Below are 24,460 nucleotides of genomic sequence, written 5' to 3'. Positions count from 1 at the left end.
TTAATTCAATAGACAGTCTCACTTTTAATGCTGGCCCCTTAACAACTAGCATATCCATTATTTTCTACAGTCAAAGTGTCACCATTTCCAAGCCACACTCTGGAGTGGGGACAGTCCTACCATACACAGAATAGGGATATTTGAAGAGCAAAAGCTGATTTACAGTTCAGTTAGAGACCTCTCCGTAATATCATCCATACAATAGCTACAAAGCTGGCTGGGTTTTGGTAGGTCTGGTTGAGCTGCTGTATAGTGCAGGGTGGTTAGCAGCCATGTTGTTCATGCGATGGATTTAGGCCCTATAGAATATAGCAGGGTATGGTTTATAGTCACAGGTCAAAAATATGAGTTCATCTCCGTATGCTTAATAATGCTTTATTGTGTCAGCTGCAGGTTCTGAAATGGGATCCCAATTCCCCACGCGGCCACTGCAGTTTGTAGGAATGTTCTCCTCTACCTCATGTAGAAATGTGTGCAGAAATGTGTATATTTCTATATATATACAGTTGCTAAGAAAAAAGGATTCTACTTGCAGCTAAAGGCAGATACTATCACGTGCCCATGAACAGAAACATTTGCTTCTTTGCTAACTCGTCCTTCTGGTTTGCAAAATATACATTTTTAAAAAATATATTTACAAGAAAACATTGTGCTATACATACATAATCCTCGTTTGTGCAAACTCAAACTAGTTACAAGGCTCTGCCACAGGGACAATGCGAATGTGAAGAAATGCTGGCGATGTTACAATGAAAAGATACAGACCTAGTTTTCTTTTAAACAATGTATCATCAAGTAGGATAAGATAAAGGTCCAAACACTAAAGCTGGCCATAGATGTTGAGATTTTTAAAAGATCAGATCCTGATCGTGAGACCACGATCTTCTCAGAACGATCGTACGAATTTACCATCAACTAAAAAGACCAATTTGCCAGGAAAATAAAGGAGAGCTGCCTGCTTGGCCCTGCAAACATAGATAGATTGCTCTGGGACCGACAAAGATTTTTTGACCTGGCCGATCAATTTCCTGACAGATGTCGGCTGAAAAATAGTAAGATGTATGATCGTTCGAATACCACTAACCGCACGATAATTACGAAGGATCGGTCGGGCTTCCCTAAAATCGGTCGTTCGGCAAGAAGAATTGTCGCGTCTATGGGGAGCTTAAATGGCAGTGCACATCTTAAATGGCAGTCACTGCCTATATTAAATTTTGGTCTTTTTAGAAAAATTTTGGATTTTTAGAAAGTACCCATATAGTACATAAAATGTCGTTACTTGTCAAATTTTTCAACACTGTTAGTTCCAAAGAGGATCATTTTAAAACAGCTAGTCATAGAACAGTTACAGTTAATGGGGGTTACTAAACTCCAGTCTGTCTTTTTGGGGCAAAACTCTAATTTTTTATTTTTTTAACTTGAATTTTTAGAGATTTATTGAGGCCTGATGCAGCAAAAAGTCAGAATTCGAATATCCACCATCTCAGACCTGCCAAGGTTGTGTTTAAAGGTAGCCATACATGGGCAGATTAAAGATGCCGATATTGGTGCTTTAGACCGAATCGGCAGATTATCTGCCTGTGTGTGGGGGCTCCCAACGGGTCCTCCCGATCAATATCAGGCCAAAAATTGGCCTTTTTCTGCAATCAAGAGCCGCATTGGCTAGTTTATTCGGTCCTGCGACCTGTCGGCACCCATTATTCGAGGGCCGAACGTTCGGATTCACCCGATATTGCCCAGCCATTAGTGGGCATATAGGGTTAAGATCCTCTTGTTTGTGACCTCACCAAATGAGCGTATCTAATGGTGTATGGCCACCTCAAGTCAATGGCAAAGGTCCCTATCCTATTTTGTAGTTTCTGTGGTCTGTGTTGGAATTAGCCTGAAACTTCCAACCATTTCAAACCTTCTCGGGCAAAAATCTGAAAAATTTGGGCTTTCAGGAAAAGGATTTGGGGAAAAAAACTCTGGAAAAAATTGTACGATTTGGGGTTTTGCTTGATTTTAACAAGTTTTTATCCAACTGATTAAATCTAGCTTTTTTAATAGATAAATAAGGTAAAACCAGGTTCGGGAGTTTGGTTGTGGGTTTTTTTTATTCAAAAATTAGCTACCGTAAATTTAGATTTTAGTAAATAACCCACATTAATAAAATCTTTCATATTTACAAATATATACCGGCCCGTTCTGGGTCCAGGCAGAGCTTCAGCAAATACAGTGCTCACATGCACGCTACCCTCAGCAATACAATGAAAGGGCAGAGAGGCAGAAAGGTGAGATCAGGGTTTGACTAATCATTACCAAGTACTTTCCCAATATACCACTTATGAACCTGCCCAACCTGTGCTCACACGGGGCAAAGTTCTCTCAAACACAGAAAGCAGCGATGAAAAATGACAGATCTGTTTTGAAATCAAGTCAAAAGGCTATTACTACAAGAAAGGGTTTTTATTTGTACTCTGCTGTAAAGGGGCAATGCTTATTTTAAACTCTACTCTGCAAATGACTTTTTCCATTGCTTTCTTTCCTCTATTTCTGTAATATTCTTAAAAGTGTAAGTTTTTTAATAAAACAGGTCATTTACCCAGTCTAATGTTTGCTAGCAGCAGCTCCACAAAACAGGTCCCTGGCTTTAAGGGGCCTATTTATCAACAGTTTCATGGTCGTGGTTTTTGAAACCAAGCCTAAACTCACTCTCTAAAATCATGATCATGATCACATTAAAAAAAGAACAAACGGAAAATTACGCTCTCATGCTCTAACATACGAATACCTCAAAAACCAGACAATTCCTAGCGATAAAAAAAAAAAAAATACGAAAACCTCTAAAAGACAAATTTGTTTTAAAGCGGTCCAAAAGGATCAGCACAGCTCCCACTGACTTCTATAGGACCTTGACAACTTTTCACTGGGAAAGTTTTGTATTAGAGGTTTTCGTGGTTTTTACACTTAATGCATCTCGAATTTTTAGCTTTTTTTATTGTTTCAAAAAATTAGATTTGTAGTAAAAAAAAAAATTGAAATTTGATGGTTAGTAAATGGGCCCCTAACTATTGCAATTTGGTACATGAGTTGACACATTTCTCACAGAAACAGCAGTATATCCAGTGCCTACTGAGCATGCTCCCAGAACTTTTCATTCCCCGTTCATATATACATAGGAAATATAGATCCACTGCAGATCTGGAACCTGTGGAAATCCTATTGTCGCCTTTACAACGCTACTCTGTTCTGTGCCAATATGATCCCCTCCAAACCAAGGTAAGACACAATTTGTACACAAATGCTGGACCCTCCACAGCTGCTTAAAAGTGATTAATACCATTACTGCCCCATGGGATAGCCACTTTCAGTCTATATCAATATGCAAAGACATTAGCTACAGGGAAATGCTCCAGGGAGTAGGAATGATGCCTTGGCTAAGCGATACAACTGCAGAAAACCAGCACTGTGGCCTGTGTGGGAATGACCTCATAGGCTAGTATCATGTGGGAATGACCTCATACGCTAGTCTCCTATGGGAAATCAAGTAAATCCCTTTACACAAACCTTAGTAGGTTTTAGAAGAATAACTGCCACTCCAAGGAAACAGACTGAGACAGAAATATATTCCATGTTATAAACATGATGAATTATGAATGAATGTCCAACAATCCAAATCAATTAAAAATTTACAGGGCAGACACGGACATATCGGTTTCCCAAGTGTAAAAATATTTTGTTTGTTCATTCAGTGCAATAAAACATTGTTATATGCAGCACATACAGTACAGAAATATTATCTGTAACCAAATCCATGTTATGGTTAAATAAGCTTCCTGCCCCACCAAACATACAGCACATGCCATACATACGGCAAAACAACTTGATCTGTGCTCAGCTCTCAAGAACAGTTAAAAAGAAGTACTCTGGTTCCCCCATTAAACCCCAAGACCATTCGTGCCATATTTATGGAGTGATGACATACATTTGCGAAGGAACAGTTAAACGGCTTACTTCCATTAAAAAGACATCCATAGCATGGGTTCCACACACAGTTCAGAGATACAGAAAACCACATAATGTACAGCAGTGCAAGGCAGCAATATTCAGAATCCCTGTCCATTAAAAATAGTATAATAATACAGATTCAGTAGTGTTCACATAGGTGCATTCCTTTAACACTGAAAGATTTAGATCAGAAAATCCCACCCAAAGAAAGGATGCTTTTTTTTTTCTAAAATAAATAAAAACTTCTTTACGATGACACTACTTTTTGAAATTCTACATGCATGATCTCCAGGATCAAAATAGATCTGAAAGAAAACGATGGAGGGGGGATATAAAGAACAGCTCCATTATAATTTCAGACTGTTCTCCTGTGAGGCATACTCTCAGAGATGTCACCCGTTTTATCACAATAAGCACAGCTTAATTTACAAGCTCACCCTTGCAGAAATGTTTTTTTTCACCAGTATTACTGTAGATGAAATAGTGAAAAATGATTCAGATCAAATGCCCGCATCAAGCAAGGTAATTTAGCTTTCCTTACTGCTCCAATGAAACTTGCAAGTATTCTCACTTCATTATGAAGTCCTCCTAAAGGCAGGCGTTGCACAAATGTAATTCCAGAATGCAAATATACGTAGTATAGCACAACCTCTGGCAAATGCTACTTTTGAATGCATATTTGTATACAACTATGTAGTCAGTTCCTTGCTCTTGATCTGGGGAAGGGAGTATGATGCAAATAGTGACAGAGAAAACACTGCAGCAATAATCCAGTGAATAACTGCCTTTGGTAACAAGGCAGGAGGTTAACAGCAACACTCTGTTTAGGTGTAAAAAGCACACTCTGTGTAGCACATTATCTACACTGACATCACAGATGTCCCTGTCAACATCTCGTCATGTCCACATCAAAAAAGTCCTGTGTAATTTAACTCCATCGTACGATGTCCCATATCAACAACAACCTTGTAAGTCACAGGGCAAAGAACAAGATCAGCACTACCAGCAGTAGAGAAAGAAGGATAATGATGGCGCACCACTGGCGTCGATCTACAAAGGACAAAAAAACATCTGTTTAGCTTGACTAGTGACAGCAATGCCTATCAAAGAGGTGAATGTAAGAAGTTAAAGTGTTTCTCTGGGGCAAAACATATGGGAAAAGATACTGTATACAGATATTCACTGTACTTTTTTCCACAGTGGAAATTTAAGTGGAAATTAAAAAATCCATTAAGTGTTAAAGAGAGCCGTGGAGTTTTCCTCTACTTAACTGTGGTAAGCATTATACTCACCCCAATCTGAACATCAGCACATACACCTACAGTGCAGTGTGAAAGTGGGAGAACATAATCAACCAGATACTCTTCCGGAATCAAATCTGCATTTTTTTTTTTTTGCCAGTGAGTCTTGGCTTTTATTTCTTACTACATAAAAGCTGCTTTACTGTGGATGGATAAATTGTACTAATCATGTGGGACAGTATACGGAATTTCTAGACAGTTGTGGTCCCATCCTATTCAAAATTAGCAAATGACAGTTTTTTTCCCCCCAGCAGCTCTCATTTCTTGTGCAATCACATTAGAGATTCATCATTCCAAAATTAAACCTCTACTCTGTTCTTGACATGCAAATGCAAACAAGTTTACTAAAAATATTTACAAGATTATTTTTACTCAGTATCACTCCTGATAAAACATACAAAAAAATGTCTTATACTCACCGCTAGTCATGTGAGATACCTTTGCTAATTTCTTAAGCACATTATCCATGCGGGACTGAGCAGTATCCAGTTCATGGGAAAAGTCATCCAACATTCTACAGAGATAATTCAAAATCAGCTTTTTTTAGAAAGCGAAACACGTTTTATAAAAATTAGGGCAGCAGACGATTAATGAAATAAATGTCACCTCTTTTAGTTCTGGCTTTATTACATATTTTAGAGAACTCCCACTGCGGTGTAATAGTTGAAGGTCAGACATCTGAATTCCTGTGGGTCAAATGTTTACCCATTTTTGTGTCCACACAGTTTATGAAAGTTTGAACCCATTTCTGTTGTTTTTATGTGTTATTAAAGTTTTGTTAATGAAGGTGAATTGCCCTTTAAAGAACTCCTAACCCCTAAAACTGAATATGGCTAAAAATGCCATATTTTATATACTGAACTTATTGCATCAGCTTAAAGTTTCAGCTTGTCAATAGCAGCAATGATCCAGGACTTCAAACTTGTCACAGGGGGTCACCATCTTGGAAATTAGCTCGACACTCATATTCTCAGTGGGCTCTGAGCAGCTGTTGTGAAGCTAAGCAGAAAATATCGAGCAGAAAATGAGGTTTTTCTGTAATATAAGCTAATGCTACAGGGCTGATTATTAAATTCTGATGCTAATTGCACGGATTTCTGTGCTGCAATGTACCAATAATCTGTATTAATTACTAATCAGTCTTATATTGTGACAGTTATATTCTATATATCTACAGTATATTGTGTATTGTGTGTCGGTGCGTACGGTCAGTAAGTGACAGCAGCACATAGTATATGCAGTGAATCAGCAGAAAAGAAGATGGGGAGCTACTGGGGCATCTTTGGAGACACAGATAAAGGGCTGTGGTTGCATTGGGTTGGTACAGAAACCCAAAACATAATGTACATCATTTCTAGCCTAGCTTTAGTTCTCCTTTAAGCTGCAAGTCACAGTTTCCCCAAGAGACCTGCTTATCTTAAATTGTTACAATTGCTTCTTTGCTTGTCTAAAAATTGTTATAATAGTATTGAAGTACACCTGCTCAGTGTTCTGGGCTCTGTGCAAAAGCCAATTAAGTTAGAAACATTGTATCATTATCTGGCTGTTTTCTCTAACAGACATTTCTCTAACAATCAGGGACTGCCTGAGCTGTCAAAATCAGGACAGTTGGGAGGTATATTAATTATGCAGCCTAAGTACAAAATTTCACTGTTTTACTTTATTCTATTATATATCTATTCCAGCTGTTATATCATGTCTCTCAGCAAGCTGTGATCACTTACACTGCTTGTTCATCCAACTCATTGCCAATACGCTGGGACATGTTCTTTAGGACACCAATGCTGCCTGATACTAGCTCCAGCTGCTCATCTTGCTCCTCCATAATAAGCTAAAGAAAAAAAATCAATGTCAGAAGGATATATAAAGAAAGCCTTCATATATAGTTTTCTAAATATTGGAATGTATCCTTTGGTGGTTCCTAAGCAACGAATACAATTGTTCCTGCATCTTTCCTGCTGTTGCAAAGCTTTTATGGCCGTGGTCTCACATTGAATAACAGAGTTCCTAACAATGCTACAAACTGACCCTAGGTAGAATTGCTACAGCTGCATTTTATTATAAAGCAGTTGAATGTTATCATCATAGCCTGGTTTGGACTAGGATTCAAATAGGCCCTGGCAGTTTAAGTACACAGAGGCCCAAACAAACTCCCACCATGTCTATGAAATCTTACAACAGCCCTTCTGCATTTTGCAAGAATCTACAGCTTGCTAGTCCATGCCTGATTATAACTATAGGAGTAACCAAAAATTGTATCTTAAGAAAAAAACAGAATTGCATGAAAACAATATTTATAGTCCACTAGGGATCATGCTTGGAAGAAACAGGAAGCCAGACAAAGAGCTCCCAAAAGCTCCATGTGCAACTTACTAAATTATGCCTTATCTGGTGCAGGAATTTTAACTTACTAGCAAAATGTTAACAAGGTGAAACTGTGTGGTTAATTTGCCCAGTGCACAACCTTTAATAAAATGACCCCATAACTTAACTTGTACTTGGCTTTTCGCTTGTAATACTGACAAGTTCCAATCAGTTTTCATAAAAACACAAGAGCAAGCATTTAATTAAATTGATTACCTGCTGCTGCCCAACCTGACCATCTAAAAACTGGGAGTTAACATTCTCAAGTTCTTGGTCCAAAGCTTTATATTTTTCTGTTTCGAGATTCCAGCCATGCTTTGTCCCCTCTCCTAAAAGGGCCTGAAAGAGAATGCTACATAAATGTTGTGCTACATTCTGTGAGAAGTTTTATGTTACATCTCATTAAAAAGGAACAGTTTCAGTGAGTAATAATATGTCAATAACCCATTTAAGTAATTAATACTTCTCTGAAAGCCACTGTTAACATCACAGCAGAACTGTTTAGTTTTATCAGGATTAATCATCAGCGTGATTGGGATATATAGTACAATATTATATAATATAATAATATATAATTTTGTGAACACCCTCACCTGTCTGTTCTTTTTCTCAGTCAGTGCTTGCACAGAAGGGCTTGTCATCCTATCCTTCATGTCCTGTGCAGATAAATAATTTTCATATTAGATTTGAAATGTAACATTATCTTTTATTTATTGAAAGACACATTGCTTACAGAGATTGGTCATGGGTCATATTGTTCCCTACCCCAGTGGAGTTTACAATCTAAAGTCCCTTCCATGGATATATACACATACATTCAATTGTCAATATCATTATGAGAAAAATAAACCGATAGCATGTTTTTGTAGTGCAGGAGGAAACCCAAACACCCAGAGGACACCCACATGGTGACCTGTTGTAGGAAAATAAACACTTTACTTTTTCAAGTTGAAGGATTAAAATAAAATACATGGGCTTTGATAAAAGTGAGTCATTCCAAAAGGTAAACCCAACACCACCTACTCTTGGTATCATGCACGATTAACTGCTGCTATGGAAAAATGTGCAAAACACACAGGAAATCACAGAAATCTAGTCTCACCGTACCTTTACACACTGACGCGTATCATTGATGAAGGCTTTTCTTTGTCTCAGTTCAGCTGGATCCAGACTAAACTTCCTTGGATTGGACTCCACAATACATGAGGAGGAGTAAAGGAAGATTCTGCACCAAAGGCAGGTGTTATAAAAATTATAAAGGCTCCATGTTTGACCCCCAGATATTTATGGAAACATGCACCATTTTCTCTGGCTATTAGTTTTTTTTAATGGAAATGATCCTGGACTCTAGTTGAAGCCACCATTTTTACTTGCAGCATTTGCTTAGACCCAAACTTGGATTGAAAAAAAAAAAAAGTTACAGATATACAAACGTAACATTGCTCAGCAATAATGTCAGGACTCCACAACTGCTTAAAAAGCATTAATCACTAATGTTGAAATATTGCCCTAACTGGCCATCAGGCTGTTTTCCTGATGAACCAGTATGAACACTCCTGGTACAACCATCCCTAGAAAAAGTGGGTCATGCCAAAATGTAATGAAGTGAATCCTGAAAAAGGTTTTTAACCCTGTCATGATACAGGCCTGTAATAGTTAATAAAACAGGCCAAGGTATCATGAGAAATATTTCTACCAGCATCTAAATCAGACACATAACAGGCCTCTGTTCACTATGGTCAGAGGGGTCAGAGCTGTAATGCCCTCCTCCATGCCCTGGCTGATAAGAGCCATTCCATGGGGAGGGGGAAGCCCAAGGAGTGAGAACGTAAAGTTCCCAGCAAGACCCTCAAAGGTGAAGTGAAGGTCACATATAATGTATCCTTAAATATATTTATCCTTACAGAACCCATACCTGTTGTAACAACAGTATAAAAACCTGATGATGGGTTTGAGGCAATTTCATCTTTCCAACGAGTCCAAACATGACTAGGTTTGGTACTCTGTGTATTAGATGTGAATATCTGGGCAGGGGCAGGTCACACAGTATTGATGTTTAGTATCTATGGAATCCCTGAGAGAATTAATAACCAATGAATATAATATCATCTCTCTCCTATGTTCCAATAAGGAGTTATGGTCATTATATTCTTGGTCCAGTTCCTACTCACAGGAGGTCATAAAAACTCAATCTGTGTCCTGCTAGGCCAAGCCCCCTTACATTCCTGAGGGATGGGGGAGTGTGCAGTTACCTGATGCCCTGAAATCACTAATAAATAGTCAGCTCTTCTGACTAAACTTTGGATTTACTTTGGAGGACCAATTGCGATTGGAAGTTATCCCGTTTGTTTCCCCTTGCCTCCAGGACCAGGAATTCTATATCTTTGGAGTTAAGTATAGGTTTTCCATGTTTTCCCTTTTATTTTACAACTGTTTGTAATTGTATTATTGAATGTATGTCTCTTTTGTAACATCTTTTTTGTATTTTGCACTGTTATACCTTTTATAATATTAAAGAGAATTTAATAAGATTGTCTTTGATGCTCTAAACGAACCTAGCCTGAAAGAGTTGAGCCTTAACCCTTCATGCTGAAGTACTTGTTTAGTCAGTAGGTGTATTGTGAATTATTACCTGTTAGAGAGAACAGGGGAATAGTCACATTAGGTTTCTATCGCCTGTGAATGATAGATGGTGGCAGCGAATGAGTTTTGTGGGTGTTGGTTGGTGTTTGGGGTGCTTTTGTGTTAGTCTAACCTGTGTGCAAGGTGGGTGAGAGACTGAGTGAGTGACCCCTGATAGCCACACCTAAAGTCACGTGCGGTTGGAAGTACCGTGTTCGTGACAGATTGGTAGGCAGCGGTGGCATATTTTTTATTTAGAGCATTAGTGCTTGGGTTAAGTCATTAAACCTTGCACTAAAGAACTGTAAATCCTTGCGAGGAGTTTACAGTCTTCAAAGACAAACTCAGTGCATACTATTTTTATTAAGACATACTTGCAAACAGTTTCCCTTCCCTTCTTGTTTTTCTTTTCTATCTTTTATTTTGGCAAAGTGTTGCAAGATGGCAGCATTTTACAAGAGGCAGACCAAGGAGACCCTCATCAATCTCTGTGAGCAAAGAGGAATTGATGCAGCGGACAAATCGAAGGAAATGTTGATTTGTGCCTTGGTGGAAAAGGAGCAGCAGAACTACACACCTGAGTCAGGAGACTATGCAACTCAGGATGTCCCAGTGATGAACTCTGTTCCAGGATCCTCTCAGCGAGAGGACAGTTCTAGCTGCAGTGGGCAGGATGACAGGAATTCATCCCTGCAAGCAGCTTTGCAATTGTTGGGTTCAGATGACCCCCAGCTGCGTCTTCAACTTATCCTGCAATATCAACAGGCAGAAAGAGATGCAGCAGCAGCAGCAGCAGAAAGAGATGCAGCAGCAGCAGCAGCAGAAAGAGATGCAGCAGCAGCTGAAAGAGATGCAGCAGCAGCAGCAGCAGAAAGAGATGCAGCAGCAGCTGAAAGAGATGCAGCAGCAGCTGAAAGGCAGGCAGAACGACAGCATCAACTGGAGTTAGCAAAGCTCCAGCAACAAAACTCACACCTACCGTCCATGGAACCCAGGGTGGCCCATCCTTTCCATATTTCCCATGACAAATTCCCGACCATGGAGAAGGATGGAGATATGGACACCTTCCTGCGTGGGTTTGAGAGGACTTGCAGACAGTACCAACTGCCCCGGGAACAATGGGCAAAGTACCTTACCCCAGGGTTAAAAGGCAAAGCCCTGGAAGCCTTTGTGGATTTACCACCAGAGCTCGATGGGGATTATGATGCTATCAGACAAGCCTTAATTGACCGTTACAATCTTACTCCAGAAAGATATAGGAAACGGTTTCGTTCCCTACAAAAGGCCCTGCTGACAGCTATGCAGATATCCTAAGTAGTTTGAGAACTACCTTTAAGCAATGGGTCTCTGGACTGGATGTTACCACAGTTGAGGATTTAACTGATTTGATGGTCAAAGATCAGTTTCTACACGTATGTCCATTGGAAGTACGGCAGTTTGTTATGGACCGGGAGCCTAAAACAGCAGACCAGGCTGCCAAGCTTGCTGATACTTATGCAGCTAGTCGGATGCCAGAGCACCGCAGAGCATCTGTACCAAGCTACAAGGAGCGATCAACAGGAGGAACCGCACACAGCAGTCTACAGTCTGGTGAGAATTCATCTTTTGGGGGGTCTGTTGCAGCTGTGGGGCAGAAGGATACCCGCCGATGTTTTTCCTGCAACCAGGTGGGCCATGTGAGAACTGACTGTCCACAAAAGAAGGAACCAACTTCACCTGGACAGCCTGTTGTGATGCTCGTGTCTGGTAAGCCTGAGAATCTACATCATCATATGCAGTCTGTGATTGTGGGGGACAAAGTGACTCAGGGACTAAGAGACTCAGGTTCTAATTTTTCTCTGGTGCGTCCAGAGATGATAAACACTGGGGACATTATTCCTGGAAAGACTTTGTCCATAAAGGGAGTGGGTGGGAGCCACCCAAAGGTGCCTGTGGCAAAAGTTTTCTTGGATTGGGGTGCGGGGAGAGGTCTAAGGGAAGTGGGTGTAACTAATGAAATTCCTGTAAATGTCTTGTTGGGGAATGATTTGGGTTACATGATAACTGCTTTTGTGCCCTATGACCAGGTCTCACTAGGTCCAGCCGCGCTGGAGTGTGGCCACCCACCTCAACAGGTAATTGTAAAAAGTACAATGCAGCAAAGTAACTGGGAGGGAGGACTGGGAGGCAGGAGCCAGAGTCAACCAGTGCCTGAACCAGTGTTGTCCCAAAGTAGGGATAAGAAGGGAGAGGGGGAGGAGAGGTTTCCCCTAGGAGTCTCCCTGGTGCAGCCCGGTAGTATACCGGCAGTGAGGGATTTCCAGCGTGTAATCCCTGATCCTGTACCCAAACTGCCTGAGGTCTTGAGTGGAGGTCAGCAGCTACGCCAAGCTCAGGAGTCAGTGCAGAAGCATGAGGGACAGGTGGTTAGGACTCAGAGTAGGGTCCTAGTGGATAGTGCCACTCAGACTGGGGAGAGTGATGGTAGTGGTGGGCCAGGAATAGCCCTCATGCCAGAACCAGTACTGAGGGGGGCTAAGGTGGTCAGTACTAAGGAGGAAAGGCTGACAGTACCAGGAGTTGCTCCCAAGTCAGATAGCAACAAAGTAGTTTTTCCAGAAGTCCAGAGTATTAAGGACGAGCCCAGTGGTTTATGCCAACCCAAGACTAAGCAGGTCAGTGGAGACCAGGGTGGCATCAAGGGGGTGGGAGGCCTCCAGCTACTTTCTATGTCTAGGCCCAGGGAATGGGAGATTAGAGATAGGCTGGAGGGCCCCTCAGTGAACAGGGTGGGATGCCGCCAGCTAGTTTCTATGTCTAGGCCCAGGGAATGGGAGATTAGAGATAGGCTGGAGGGCCCCTCCGTGAACAGGGTGGGATGCCGCCAGCTAGTTTCTATGTCTAGGCCCAGGGAATGGGAGATTAGAGATAGGCTGGAGGGCCCCTCAGTGAACAAGGTGGGAGGAATAGGTCAGGTGCCTGAGGAGAGCAGTGATAGACCATTGCCTACTATGCAAACCTGCACTCTGTCCAGAGACAGTGCAGATAGAGGCAAAATGGGAAGTATACCTACATCAAACCAGTCCAGTACCTGGGATTATACTGATACAGCCCTCAAGGAACAAGACTTTAGGCCGGGGAGGTAGCCTGATCCCTCATACTGTATAATATGAATGGATATTTCGATAATGACCTGGCTATGGTTATGGATTTATGTTTTTATTGTGGCAAGGTTAAGAGTGACCTGTAAGTCAATCTCCCCTTGCTCACTCTAAAAAGGGGAGGTGTCATGATACAGGCCTGTAATAGTTAATAAAACAGGCCAAGGTATCATGAGAAATATTTCTACCAGCATCTAAATCAGACACATAACAGGCCTCTGTTCACTATGGTCAGAGGGGTCAGAGCTGTAATGCCCTCCTCCATGCCCTGGCTGATAAGAGCCATTCCATGGGGAGGGGGAAGCCCAAGGAGTGAGAACGTAAAGTTCCCAGCAAGACCCTCAAAGGTGAAGTGAAGGTCACATATAATGTATCCTTAAATATATTTATCCTTACAGAACCCATACCTGTTGTAACAACAGTATAAAAACCTGATGATGGGTTTGAGGCAATTTCATCTTTCCAACGAGTCCAAACATGACTAGGTTTGGTACTCTGTGTATTAGATGTGAATATCTGGGCAGGGGCAGGTCACACAGTATTGATGTTTAGTATCTATGGAATCCCTGAGAGAATTAATAACCAATGAATATAATATCATCTCTCTCCTATGTTCCAATAAGGAGTTATGGTCATTATATTCTTGGTCCAGTTCCTACTCACAGGAGGTCATAAAAACTCAATCTGTGTCCTGCTAGGCCAAGCCCCCTTACATTCCTGAGGGATGGGGGAGTGTGCAGTTACCTGATGCCCTGAAATCACTGATAAATAGTCAGCTCTTCTGACTAAACTTTGGATTTACTTTGGAGGACCAATTGCGATTGGAAGTTATCCCGTTTGTTTCCCCTCGCCTCCAGGACCAGGAATTCTATATCTTTGGAGTTAAGTATAGGTTTTCCATGTTTTCCCTTTTATTTTACAACTGTTTGTAATTGTATTATTGAATGTATGTCTCTTTTTGTAACATCTTTTTGTATATTGCACTGTTATACCTTTTATAATATTAAAGAGAATTTAATAAGATTGTCTTTGATGCTCTAAACGAACCTAGCCTGAAAGAGTTGAGCCTTAACCCTCTGCATACTGAAGTACTTGTTGAGTCAGTAGGAACTAACTGACTATAGGGAGAGAGTGTTAATGCATTGGTGTATTGTGAATTATTACCTGTTAGAGAGAACAGGGGAATAGTCACATTAGGTTTCTATCGCCTGTGAATGATAGATGGTGGCAGCGAATGAGTTTTGTGGGTGTTGGTTGGTGTTTGGGGTGCTTTTGTGTTAGTCTAACCTGTGTGCAAGGTGGGTGAGAGACTGAGTGAGTGACCCCTGATAGCCACACCTAAAGTCACGTGCGGTTGGACTACAGGCCTGTATCATGACAAACCCCCAAAATATTATGGTGTATATACTGTGTCTAAGGCAAATGTTGAACTTGCCAGTCCAAAATTTTATTTTCAAATCAAGAGTATTAAAATTAAGTTGGCTCCCCCATTGTTGCTGTAACAGGCTCTACTCTTTTGGGAAGGCTGGGCTGGGTACACACATTCAGAGAACACATAACTACCACTTTACTACTAAAATATTTTAGCTACTAGATGTTTCCAGTCCGACCAAACTGGGTTATTTCATCAAAGACTGCATGCAAAACAGATGACAAAAAGCAAAACCCCAAGCAAGAAAGGATATTAATGGTCTCATCCAGGTCTTCCAGATCCCACTCAATGCTCCTGAGGTTGTTGCGCAATTCATTGGTTGTCCAGTCCAGTTCTTCTCTTGTAGAAATAGATGGATCCTGCAAAAGGTCTGTCCATCGCTGAAACAAGCCCTGAGCAGTGTTCACCGCTTTCTGTACTTCCCTTTAACAACAAAAATAAATAAAACAACGTGATAGCTAGTGGATAAAGCAGATGTGGGATATCTGCTACAGGTATTAATCAGAGATGGAACAGTTGCCCCAGCATTAATTTCAAGTACAGAAAAGCTTTAAAGCACTTTGCCTTCCCCATTGTGATAAGTATATTTGCCTACTAACAAGTATCAGCAACTAATCTCATGGGAGCAAATTCCCTAACCAGCGAAAATTCGCCATCGACGGCTTTGCAGCCATCACCACACTTCGCCAGGCGTAAATTCGCTAGGACAACGCTAATTCACCATGGTGCGAAGTTGCATCCAGGGCGCAGAACGCTGGCAATTTTTTGCTAGCAAAGCGAAGATGCACTTGCGTTGCCTAATTTGCATATGGCGGGAAATGATAAATTTACATGGACGTATATGTTGCAGCACATACATTACATTACACAAGTCCAGGGAACCTTAAAGGGGACTTGTCACCTTAAAATATTCCAAATCCTATTTTATCAAGTTAGCCAAGCAAAATGAACTTTAATTACACTGTAAAAAATATTTTAATCTTGTTTCCTTCGGTCTGGGACTTCATAATTATAGCAAGCAGGCAGGAGCTATTTTATGGTTACTGTTATTAAAATAACAGAAACATGATTTTTTTTTTTTATAAAAAAAATCAGTTTGCCCTTAACGAAAAAAAACACCAACAAACATTTAACTTTACATTCGCAGAGAGGGGGAATGTGGGGAGAGCAGTGACATCTAGGAAGTACTGAATGGAAATTAATTGCCCGCCCCGCCTCTATGCCTAAGGCATAGAGGAGGGGCAGACAATATTTGATTGACAACTGAGATGTTTAAATGAGATGTTTAAATGAGTTTAAAACAGCTTATGAATGCTTTAATAAAATACAGAGTTTGGATTCCATGTTTAATTTGAAAAGGACTTTTATTTAAAGCTTTTTATGTCTGGGTGACAGGTTCACTTTAATAAATAAAATAGAGTTGTTTTAATGCCCTACACATGAGCCCACTATATAGTTTATGTTCCATATGTTAGAAAATGGTGTTTAGTGCTCAGCCAAAGACACACACAATGTGACTTGCTAACCAGCGTAGTTTATTTGAGTTACATATTTCAAACAAGTAGCAAGTAAGTGGCAGCTGGGCATTCAGGGGGAGAGCAAATGCCAGTTAGAAAACAACACTAGAAGTCATTGATACCTGCAAAAGGTTTAGACTGCATACTGACTACATTGCTGGTCTTGCTGCTTTGTATAACTATAACAAACAAACTTGCTGCTTTGTATGCCATCTGACAGAAACTGGCTACAGCCAGTAATGTACAAGAAATGTCATTGTGATCATAACTGGGATAACAATGACTCATTCGAATGTGCCTTTGGTGCGGCTGCATGTAAGAAGATACCAAAAAAGCCCAAGAAAATGCACCACGCATTGGCCACCAGGCAAAGCATTATCTGTGTGGAGTTTCTTTATTTGCCAGGTTTATTCCAACACACCAATTACACATAGGCAAGTTAATGTTCTAGTTTCAATTGCTCCGGATGACATTTAAGGAGAATGTGCGGCTGGTAGGGCAACTAGATTGTAACTAAGCCATGCTGGCGAAGGTTTCATTAAGAATGTATGTACAACAGCACAAGACTGGCCACAGCTATATAAAACAAACAAGTAATATTTGTATACAGCACTCTTGTACTGAGCAATACAATGCTACTGTGCTGCTAGAGAATACCTATTTTATAATGGAACAGATGTCATATACGATACAGAGGCAAAACAAAAACTGGCCCCAGACATAAACAGGCCACGCCCCCAGGCTAGAACATGAGGCAGGCTCACACCCGGGGACACTAATAATCGGCCCATACACCCTACCCATGAGGGGGACATATTAAATGGATGATTGAGTATTTAGAACAGCCCTGAATACGAGCCATATGCAATTATAAGACAAATACTGTGCAAGCTGACATATAATGCACCTCCAACTGCTGGTAGTAGAAGTGCAGGCAGCCATATTAGTACAGGCAGGCTAGCGGCACCTTACTCACTACATTCATACTCACTGTCTGCCCAAGTCCCGCTATGTCTGAGCATTGTCCCAGGGCCTTTACTCACCCTCTCACAACGAAGAACGGATCTTCCATCGACATCTTTCTGCTCCCACTGCTACTGACTCTCCCAGGGTTAACTGATACTTGCCAGCGGCTCCCAGATCTCTATTATCCACTGTTCCATACAACACAAAGCATTCCCTGCCCCCCAAAAGCGTCACATCCGGCACTCAGTTCTCCATACCAGCTGACAGGAAACGGGAGAAATCACAGTACAATAAGCTTTTGTTCCTCCGGGAGGAATTGCCACCTAGCAACAGCTAGTGGGAGATGGTGGCAGCCTCCCGGACAAGTGCTGGGAAAGTTTAACTTACCCACAGCATCCAGTTCAGGAGCTCCTGCCTTCTACTTCCTGGTATGGGAGGGAGCACGATGATGCTGCCTCCTCATTGGTGGATGCCTCCTGTGACCATAATTAGGTCACAGAAGGCTGGTAGGCGGGGAATCTGAACTGGATGTTAGATTTTTTACCTCAGCACAAGATGGAGGACGCAGTTTCCATATCTGCTACAGACTCCATTGTGCTGTCTCCTGAGATTCGGTCTGACAATATTTGATTGACAACTGAGATGTTTAAATGAGTTTAAAACAGCTTATGAATGCTTTAATAAAATACAGAGTTTGGATTCCATGTTTAATTTGAAAAGGACTTTTATTTAAAGCTTTTTATGTCTGGGTGACAGGTCCACTTTAATAAATAAAATAGAGTTGTTTTAATGCCCTACACATGAGCCCACTATATAGTTTATGTTCCATATGTTAGAAAATGGTGTTTAGTGCTCAGCCAAAGACACACACAATGTGACTTGCTAACCAGCATAGCTTATTTGAGTTACATATTTCAAACAAGTAGCAAGTAAGTGGCAGCTGGGCATTCAGGGGGACAGCAAATGCCAGTTAGAAAACAACACTAGAAGTCATTGATACCTGCAAAAGGTTTAGACTGCATACTGACTACATTGCTGGTCTTGCTGCTTTGTATAACTATAACAAACAAACTTGCTGCTTTGTATGCCATCTGACAGAAACTGGCTACAGCCAGTAATGTACAAGAAATGTCATTGTGATCATAACTGGGATAACAATGACTCATTCGAATGTGCCTTTGGTGCGGCTGCATGTAAGAAGATACCAAAAAAGCCCAAGAAAATGCACCACGCATTGGCCACCAGGCAAAGCATTATCTGTGTGGAGTTTCTTTATTTGCCAGGTTTATTCCAACACACCAATTACACATAGGCAAGTTAATGTTCTAGTTTCAATTGCTCCGGATGACATTTAAGGAGAATGTGCGGCTGGTAGGGCAACTAGATTGTAAGCCATGCTGGCGAAGGTTTCATTAAGAATGTATGTACAACAGCACAAGACTGGCCACAGCTATATAAAACAAACAAGTAATATTTGTATACAGCACTCTTGTACTGAGCAATACAATGCTACTGTGCTGCTAGAGAATACCTATTTTATAATGGAACAGATGTCATATACGATACAGAGGCAAAACATAAACAGGCCACGCCCCCAGGCTAGAACATGAGGCAGGCTCACACCCGGGGACACTAATAATCGGCCCATACACCCTACCCATGAGGGGGACATATTAAATGGATGATTGAGTATTTAGAACAGCCCTGAATACGAGCCATATGCAATTATAAGACAAATACTGTGCAAGCTGACATATAATGTACCTCCAACTGCTGGTAGTAGAAGTGCAGGCAGCCATATTAGTACAGGCAGGCTAGCGGCACCTTACTCACTACATTCATACTCACTGTCTGCCCAAGTCCCGCTATGTCTGAGCATTGGCCCAGGGCCTTTACTCACCCTCTCACAACGAAGAACGGATCTTCCATCGACATCTTTCTGCTCCCACTGCTACTGACTCTCCCAGGGTTAACCGATACTTGCCAGCGGCTCCCAGATCTCTATTATCCACTGTTCCATACAACACAAAGCATTCCCTGCCCCCCAAAAGCGTCACATCCGGCACTCAGTTCTCCATACCAGCTGACAGGAAACGGGAGAAATCACAGTACAATAAGCTTTTGTTCCTCCGGGAGGAATTGCCACCTAGCAACAGCTAGTGGGAGATGGTGGCAGCCTCCCGGACAAGTGCTGGGAAAGTTTAATTTACCCACAGCATCCAGTTCAGGAGCTCCTGCCTTCTACTTCCTGGTATGGGAGGGAGCACGATGATGCTGCCTCCTCATTGGTGGATGCCTCCTGTGACCATAATTAGGTCACAGAAGGCTGGTAGGCGGGGAATCTGAACTGGATGTTAGATTTTTTACCTCAGCACAAGATGGAGGACGCAGTTTCCATATCTGCTACAGACTCCATTGTGCTGTCTCCTGAGATTCGGTCTGTTCCTTCTAGAACAGCCTAAAACACCTCAGGAATTATTTTTCTTCCTCTGAGGAGGAGGTTCAGGCACAAAAGCCAGAGTTTAAGAGAAGGAGGACTGAGGGCAGAATGATATCCTCTTCTTCTGGGGACTCTCCCCCTGACAACCCTGAGAGGGGCAGTAAGCATGCTGTTAAGGGGGTTTCCTCTACTAAAAAAAACACACAAACATGTCTCTGCTCCGTTTGGAGGCAAGAATAAGAGACTTACACAGGGCAGCTCTTCAGCCAAAGGGGCCCGTTTGGGTAGCTCTAGCTGCACCTGCTCACCTGCTGGGAGGTCAGTATCCGCAGGCATTAATATGTCAGATGACGAAACTTTGTTTCCCACGTCTCAGCTAGTTGACTGGGAGTCTGAGGAAGTTAACCTTTCATATACCTCTGGAGACAAAGGAGAGTGTAGTCATTTGCAAATGACGAGAGTTAATTTGCAGGGCAGACAACCTCCAGCTAAGCTCACAGCTAAACGTTGGTGCATTGATAAAGACACTGAAGTGTACAATTTCCTGCACTTAGGTTTTAGAACACCTTTAGTCAGGGAGGATGAGCTTATACTCCGATCACATGTTGGTATACCTGATATGTCACAGCTTGTGGCACCAGAGTTAGACCCTGCATTGATCTCTATTTTGGGTAACCAGGCACTTAAGGCTGACATAATGGATCAATCTTTGCGTAACATACAGTTTAAGATCGCTGATGCAATTGGTCCACTAGTCCTGATGCTAGTAAAGGCAGAACAGGAAGGTCCGGACACCGAACACCTTCCTAGAACCACACTCCTGGCCTCTAGGATTGCTATGCTTCAGGCAATATCCAGGGCATCCTTAATTATTGGGCAGACCTTTAACCATGTTACCAACATCAGGAGGGCACGCCTCCTTAAGTCAGCAGGGTTGGCTGATCTGGCTCCAAAGTCTTCAGAGTGTCCCAATACTTCTACTCCTCACCTCTTTGGCCCGGATTTCATTCAAGAGGTTAAATCCCGTTATAAGGCCAAGAAATCCTTTGCGGACATTAAACCTACTAAGAGATTTTCCGCTAAACCCTTTCGAAAGGAGGGATGGTTTTCCAGAGCCCAGGAGTCGTCCCGGGTTGGACAGGGCTCACATCAGTCGACCTTTAAGAACAGGTCCCACTTTCCCTCCAAGGGAAATTTCTCCAAGAAGAAACCAGGTCATTAAATGAGATCTTGCTGACAGCCCTTCATGCAGGAAAGATTTCCCCAGTAGACCCAACAAAGAGAGGCTGGGTAAGCCCTCTTTTCCCGGTCAGAAAGCAAGATGGTTCATTACGTCCAGTTCTGAACGTAAAAAAGTTGAATACATTCATAAAACCAAAGCGTTTCAGAATGGAGGGTTTAAAAGACCTACCCACCATTTTATGTGCTGGCCAATGGGCCATAAAAATAGATTTAAAAGATGCCTTTCATTCTGTACCCATTTACCCCCCACATCGAAGGCTTCTTCGGTTTCAATGGGGAACAGATTTATTCCAGTGGAATGTCATGGTGTTTGGCCTTTCAAATGCTCCGTACACCTTCTCTAGAATGATGAAGGCAGTAGTAGGTCATTTACGCCTAAAAGGAATTTCCTGCCTGGTGTACCTCGACGATTTACTGGTGGTTCATCAGGACAGAGAAATATTAATCCAGGAAAGAGAGGATATTCTCAATCTTTTCTCAAATCTAGGGTTTCTAGTAAATACAGCAAAGTCAGTCTTAGAACCTTGCAAACAGATTCCCTTTCTAGGGTTCACCCTCAATACTACAAACCTGACCTTAAAGGTTCCGCCACTGAAACTTCAGATAGTTTCCAGTCTAATTCAGAGGGTCCTAGCTGTGAGACAGCTCTCTCTTCGAAAGCTAGCAGCTCTTATAGGCCAACTAGTGGCACTTTCTCCAGGCTTTCATCAAGCCCCACTATACTGCAGAAACTTACAGTTTCAACTAAATTATCACCTACAAAAAGGGAAGCAGTGGAGAGAATATTTAACTCTAGACTTAGAGTCCCAGAACGACCTAAAAACGTGGCTAACCATATTAGATCCCACTCCTTCTCCAATAGTACAGCAGACCCCAGAACTAGTCATAACTACAGATGCTTCTCTAGTAGGCTGGGGAGGTTTTTCCAGAACAAAAGCCGTAAAAGGGCGATGGTCTCCAGAAGGAAAGCTAGATCAGATCAACATATTAGAGCTCAGGGCAGCTCGCCTAGCGGTACATCAGATTCTAGATTCCCCTCCCTATCCCGCTTCTATTCATTTCCAAATGGACAACAAGACAGCGGTGTCTTACATCAACAGGATGGGCGGCACACGTTCAATGCAGTTGTGCAGAGAAGCAGTTCTTCTCTGGAACTGGGCCTTACGCCACAATCTATTTCTATCAGCAGAATACATTCCGGGGGTTCAGAACGAATTAGCAGACTCCCTTTCAAGACACAAACTCTCGTTGGCAATAGTGACACTTCACAACAATTTATTTCAGATAATTCAGGATACACTGGGGACCAGGCAAATAGACCTCTTTGCCTCTCCAACGTCAACACAAACTCAGAAGTTTGTATCCAGAATTTGGTCAAAAGGCGCTTGGAGGATGGACGCTTTTTCATTCAAATGGCAGACACTGAAGGGTCTTTATGCTTTTCCTCCTCCGGCCATAATTCACAAAGTCCTATTGAAGGTCCAGGAGGAACAGGTTACAGACCTTGTCATAGTTTACCCAGTATGGTCCTCCAAGATATGGTACCCAGTCCTACAAAAGATGATAGTGGGCCCCAAGGTTCCCCTGGGTTTCACTGCAGAATGCTTTCAAGGGCCGAAGGAGTTACTAATGTCCCTAACCCAGTCTATGTGGCTAGCAGCCCTGGTGAGGGGTTAACCTTACCACATTTGTCGATAACATCGAATGCTTTAATTAAGGCATCTTTGCGTCCCAGGACATATAAAAGATACAAAGCTATTACACAAGAGTTTCAGAATTGGCAAACAAATAACCCACATACAGATCACTCTTCAGATATGATCCAGGTGGTCTTAGACTTTTTGTCTTACAAGTTTACCCTGGGTTTATCAGTTTCTACCCTTAAAACCTATGGTTCAGCTTTAGCTATTCTATTCCCAGAGGTTACAAAACACAGACTTTACTCCAGATTAATTAGGGGAGCTAACATCTCAAGACCGGTTAAACCAAAATATAGTTCAACGTGGGATATAGACCCTCTGTTGACATACCTTTCTAAAGTTCCTCCAAACCCATCTGAAGTAAGGTATTTAGCCATTAAACTGGCATGTTTACTAGGTTTGACATTTGCAGCCAGAGGTGCAGAACTCTCTTTATTGCACATCACAGATCCTTGGTTATCCAAGACCCCAGGAGGTTTTCATTTAATACTTAAGGGTCGCACTAAAACTATGCTGGATGTAACTCCAGTGGAGATCGACTTAATAAGAGATACAACTGATTCCTCCTTATGTGTTGTAACATGCATGTCATCCTACCTAGAGAGGACAGAATCTGTCAGAGCGAATATTACCCAATTATTCATTACTTCTAGACAGCCATTCAGACCAGCCAAGACTAATACAATCAGAGGTTGGATTCTATCAGCAATGTCTTTGGCAGGGATTGACACCTCTCAGTTGAAGGGTCATTCCCTGAGAGCAGCAGCAGCCACTAAGGCAACAGTCAGAGGTGTCTCTTTGCCAATAATCATGAAAGCTGCGAGATGGTCCTCATCAAAAACCTTTGTCAACACTACTGGAGACCATCTGAGACAGAGAGAGTAACCTTTATGAAAGCCACTACTAGGTGTGTGTTACTCTCCCACTAGCTGTTGCTAGGTGGCAATTCCTCCCGGAGGAACAAATAAGTGTTTGCAGGAATCTATGACCTGCAAACAACATTTGTTCTAGGGATAAGGATTGCCACCTAGCAACAGCGGCCCTCCCTTCCCTCCCATGTATTCACTCCTGAGAGGAGTCCTAGTAGTTGCTAATAATTGTGTGATTATTTTCTTCTTCCTAGGCTGGAATCAGCAAACAAGGAAGGACACAACTCACCAGCCTAAAAACAAGGAGAATTAAGGAACAGATGTTTCGAGTATATTGACGTTAATCATAACAGACTCTCTACGAAATAAATGAGTGCGGTTTTTGGACAGTTCCATTATCTGCAAACACATGATCCTTAGGTTTTTTGGAAACCACAAAGTTATGCTTAGCTCCTTCCTAGTTATAGTTCTGGACAAAACATGGAATACTTTTCCAATAAAGGAGTTTATTGTTCATATTCTGGGATATATTCTTAATTTATTTATTTATTATCTAAAGGATTGTCATCGACAGGCTCCCGGTAAAAAATCTAACATCCAGTTCAGATTCCCCGCCTACCAGCCTTCTGTGACCTAATTATGGTCACAGGAGGCATCCACCAATGAGGAGGCAGCATCATCGTGCTCCCTCCCATACCAGGAAGTAGAAGGCAGGAGCTCCTGAACTGGATGCTGTGGGTAAGTTAAACTTTCCCAGCACTTCTCCGGGAGGCTGCCACCATCTCCCACTAGCTGTTGCTAGGTGGCAATCCTTATCCCTAGAACAAATGTTGTTTGCAGGTCATAGATTCCTGCAAACACTTATTTGTTTTGGGTT

General features: G+C 41.9%; 2 protein-coding genes across 5 annotated transcripts; one reads left to right on the top strand and one right to left on the bottom strand.

The window, feature by feature from the left end:
* Positions 1-3,594: 3,594 nt before the first annotated feature.
* stx6.L (syntaxin 6 L homeolog) lies at positions 3,595-19,518 on the bottom strand. Of its 4 annotated transcripts, none has more exons than XM_041589252.1 (9): positions 19,233-19,515; positions 17,410-17,592; positions 15,103-15,272; positions 8,763-8,857; positions 8,249-8,311; positions 7,872-7,994; positions 7,016-7,122; positions 5,711-5,805; positions 3,595-5,040 (listed from the first exon to the last, which is right to left on the bottom strand). In XM_041589252.1, the coding sequence occupies exons 2-9, from the start codon at positions 17,442-17,444 to the stop codon at positions 4,964-4,966; spliced, it is 765 nt and encodes a 254-aa protein (XP_041445186.1). In that variant the 5' UTR covers positions 17,445-17,592; positions 19,233-19,515; the 3' UTR covers positions 3,595-4,963.
* A 17-nt stretch (positions 19,519-19,535) lies between these two features.
* On the top strand, positions 19,536-24,099 carry LOC121403066. The gene is made up of 2 exons (XM_041590516.1): positions 19,536-20,986; positions 23,838-24,099. The coding sequence occupies exons 1-2, from the start codon at positions 19,939-19,941 to the stop codon at positions 23,894-23,896; spliced, it is 1,107 nt and encodes a 368-aa protein (XP_041446450.1). The 5' UTR covers positions 19,536-19,938; the 3' UTR covers positions 23,897-24,099.
* Positions 24,100-24,460: the final 361 nt, after the last annotated feature.

The sequence above is a fragment of the Xenopus laevis genome, chromosome 4L (assembly GCF_017654675.1).
Source record: "Xenopus laevis strain J_2021 chromosome 4L, Xenopus_laevis_v10.1, whole genome shotgun sequence".
NCBI classification, from domain to species: Eukaryota; Metazoa; Chordata; class Amphibia; order Anura; family Pipidae; genus Xenopus; species Xenopus laevis.
Note: the sequence above shows the minus strand (reverse complement) of the source record. Positions and strands in the feature narration are given on the sequence as shown.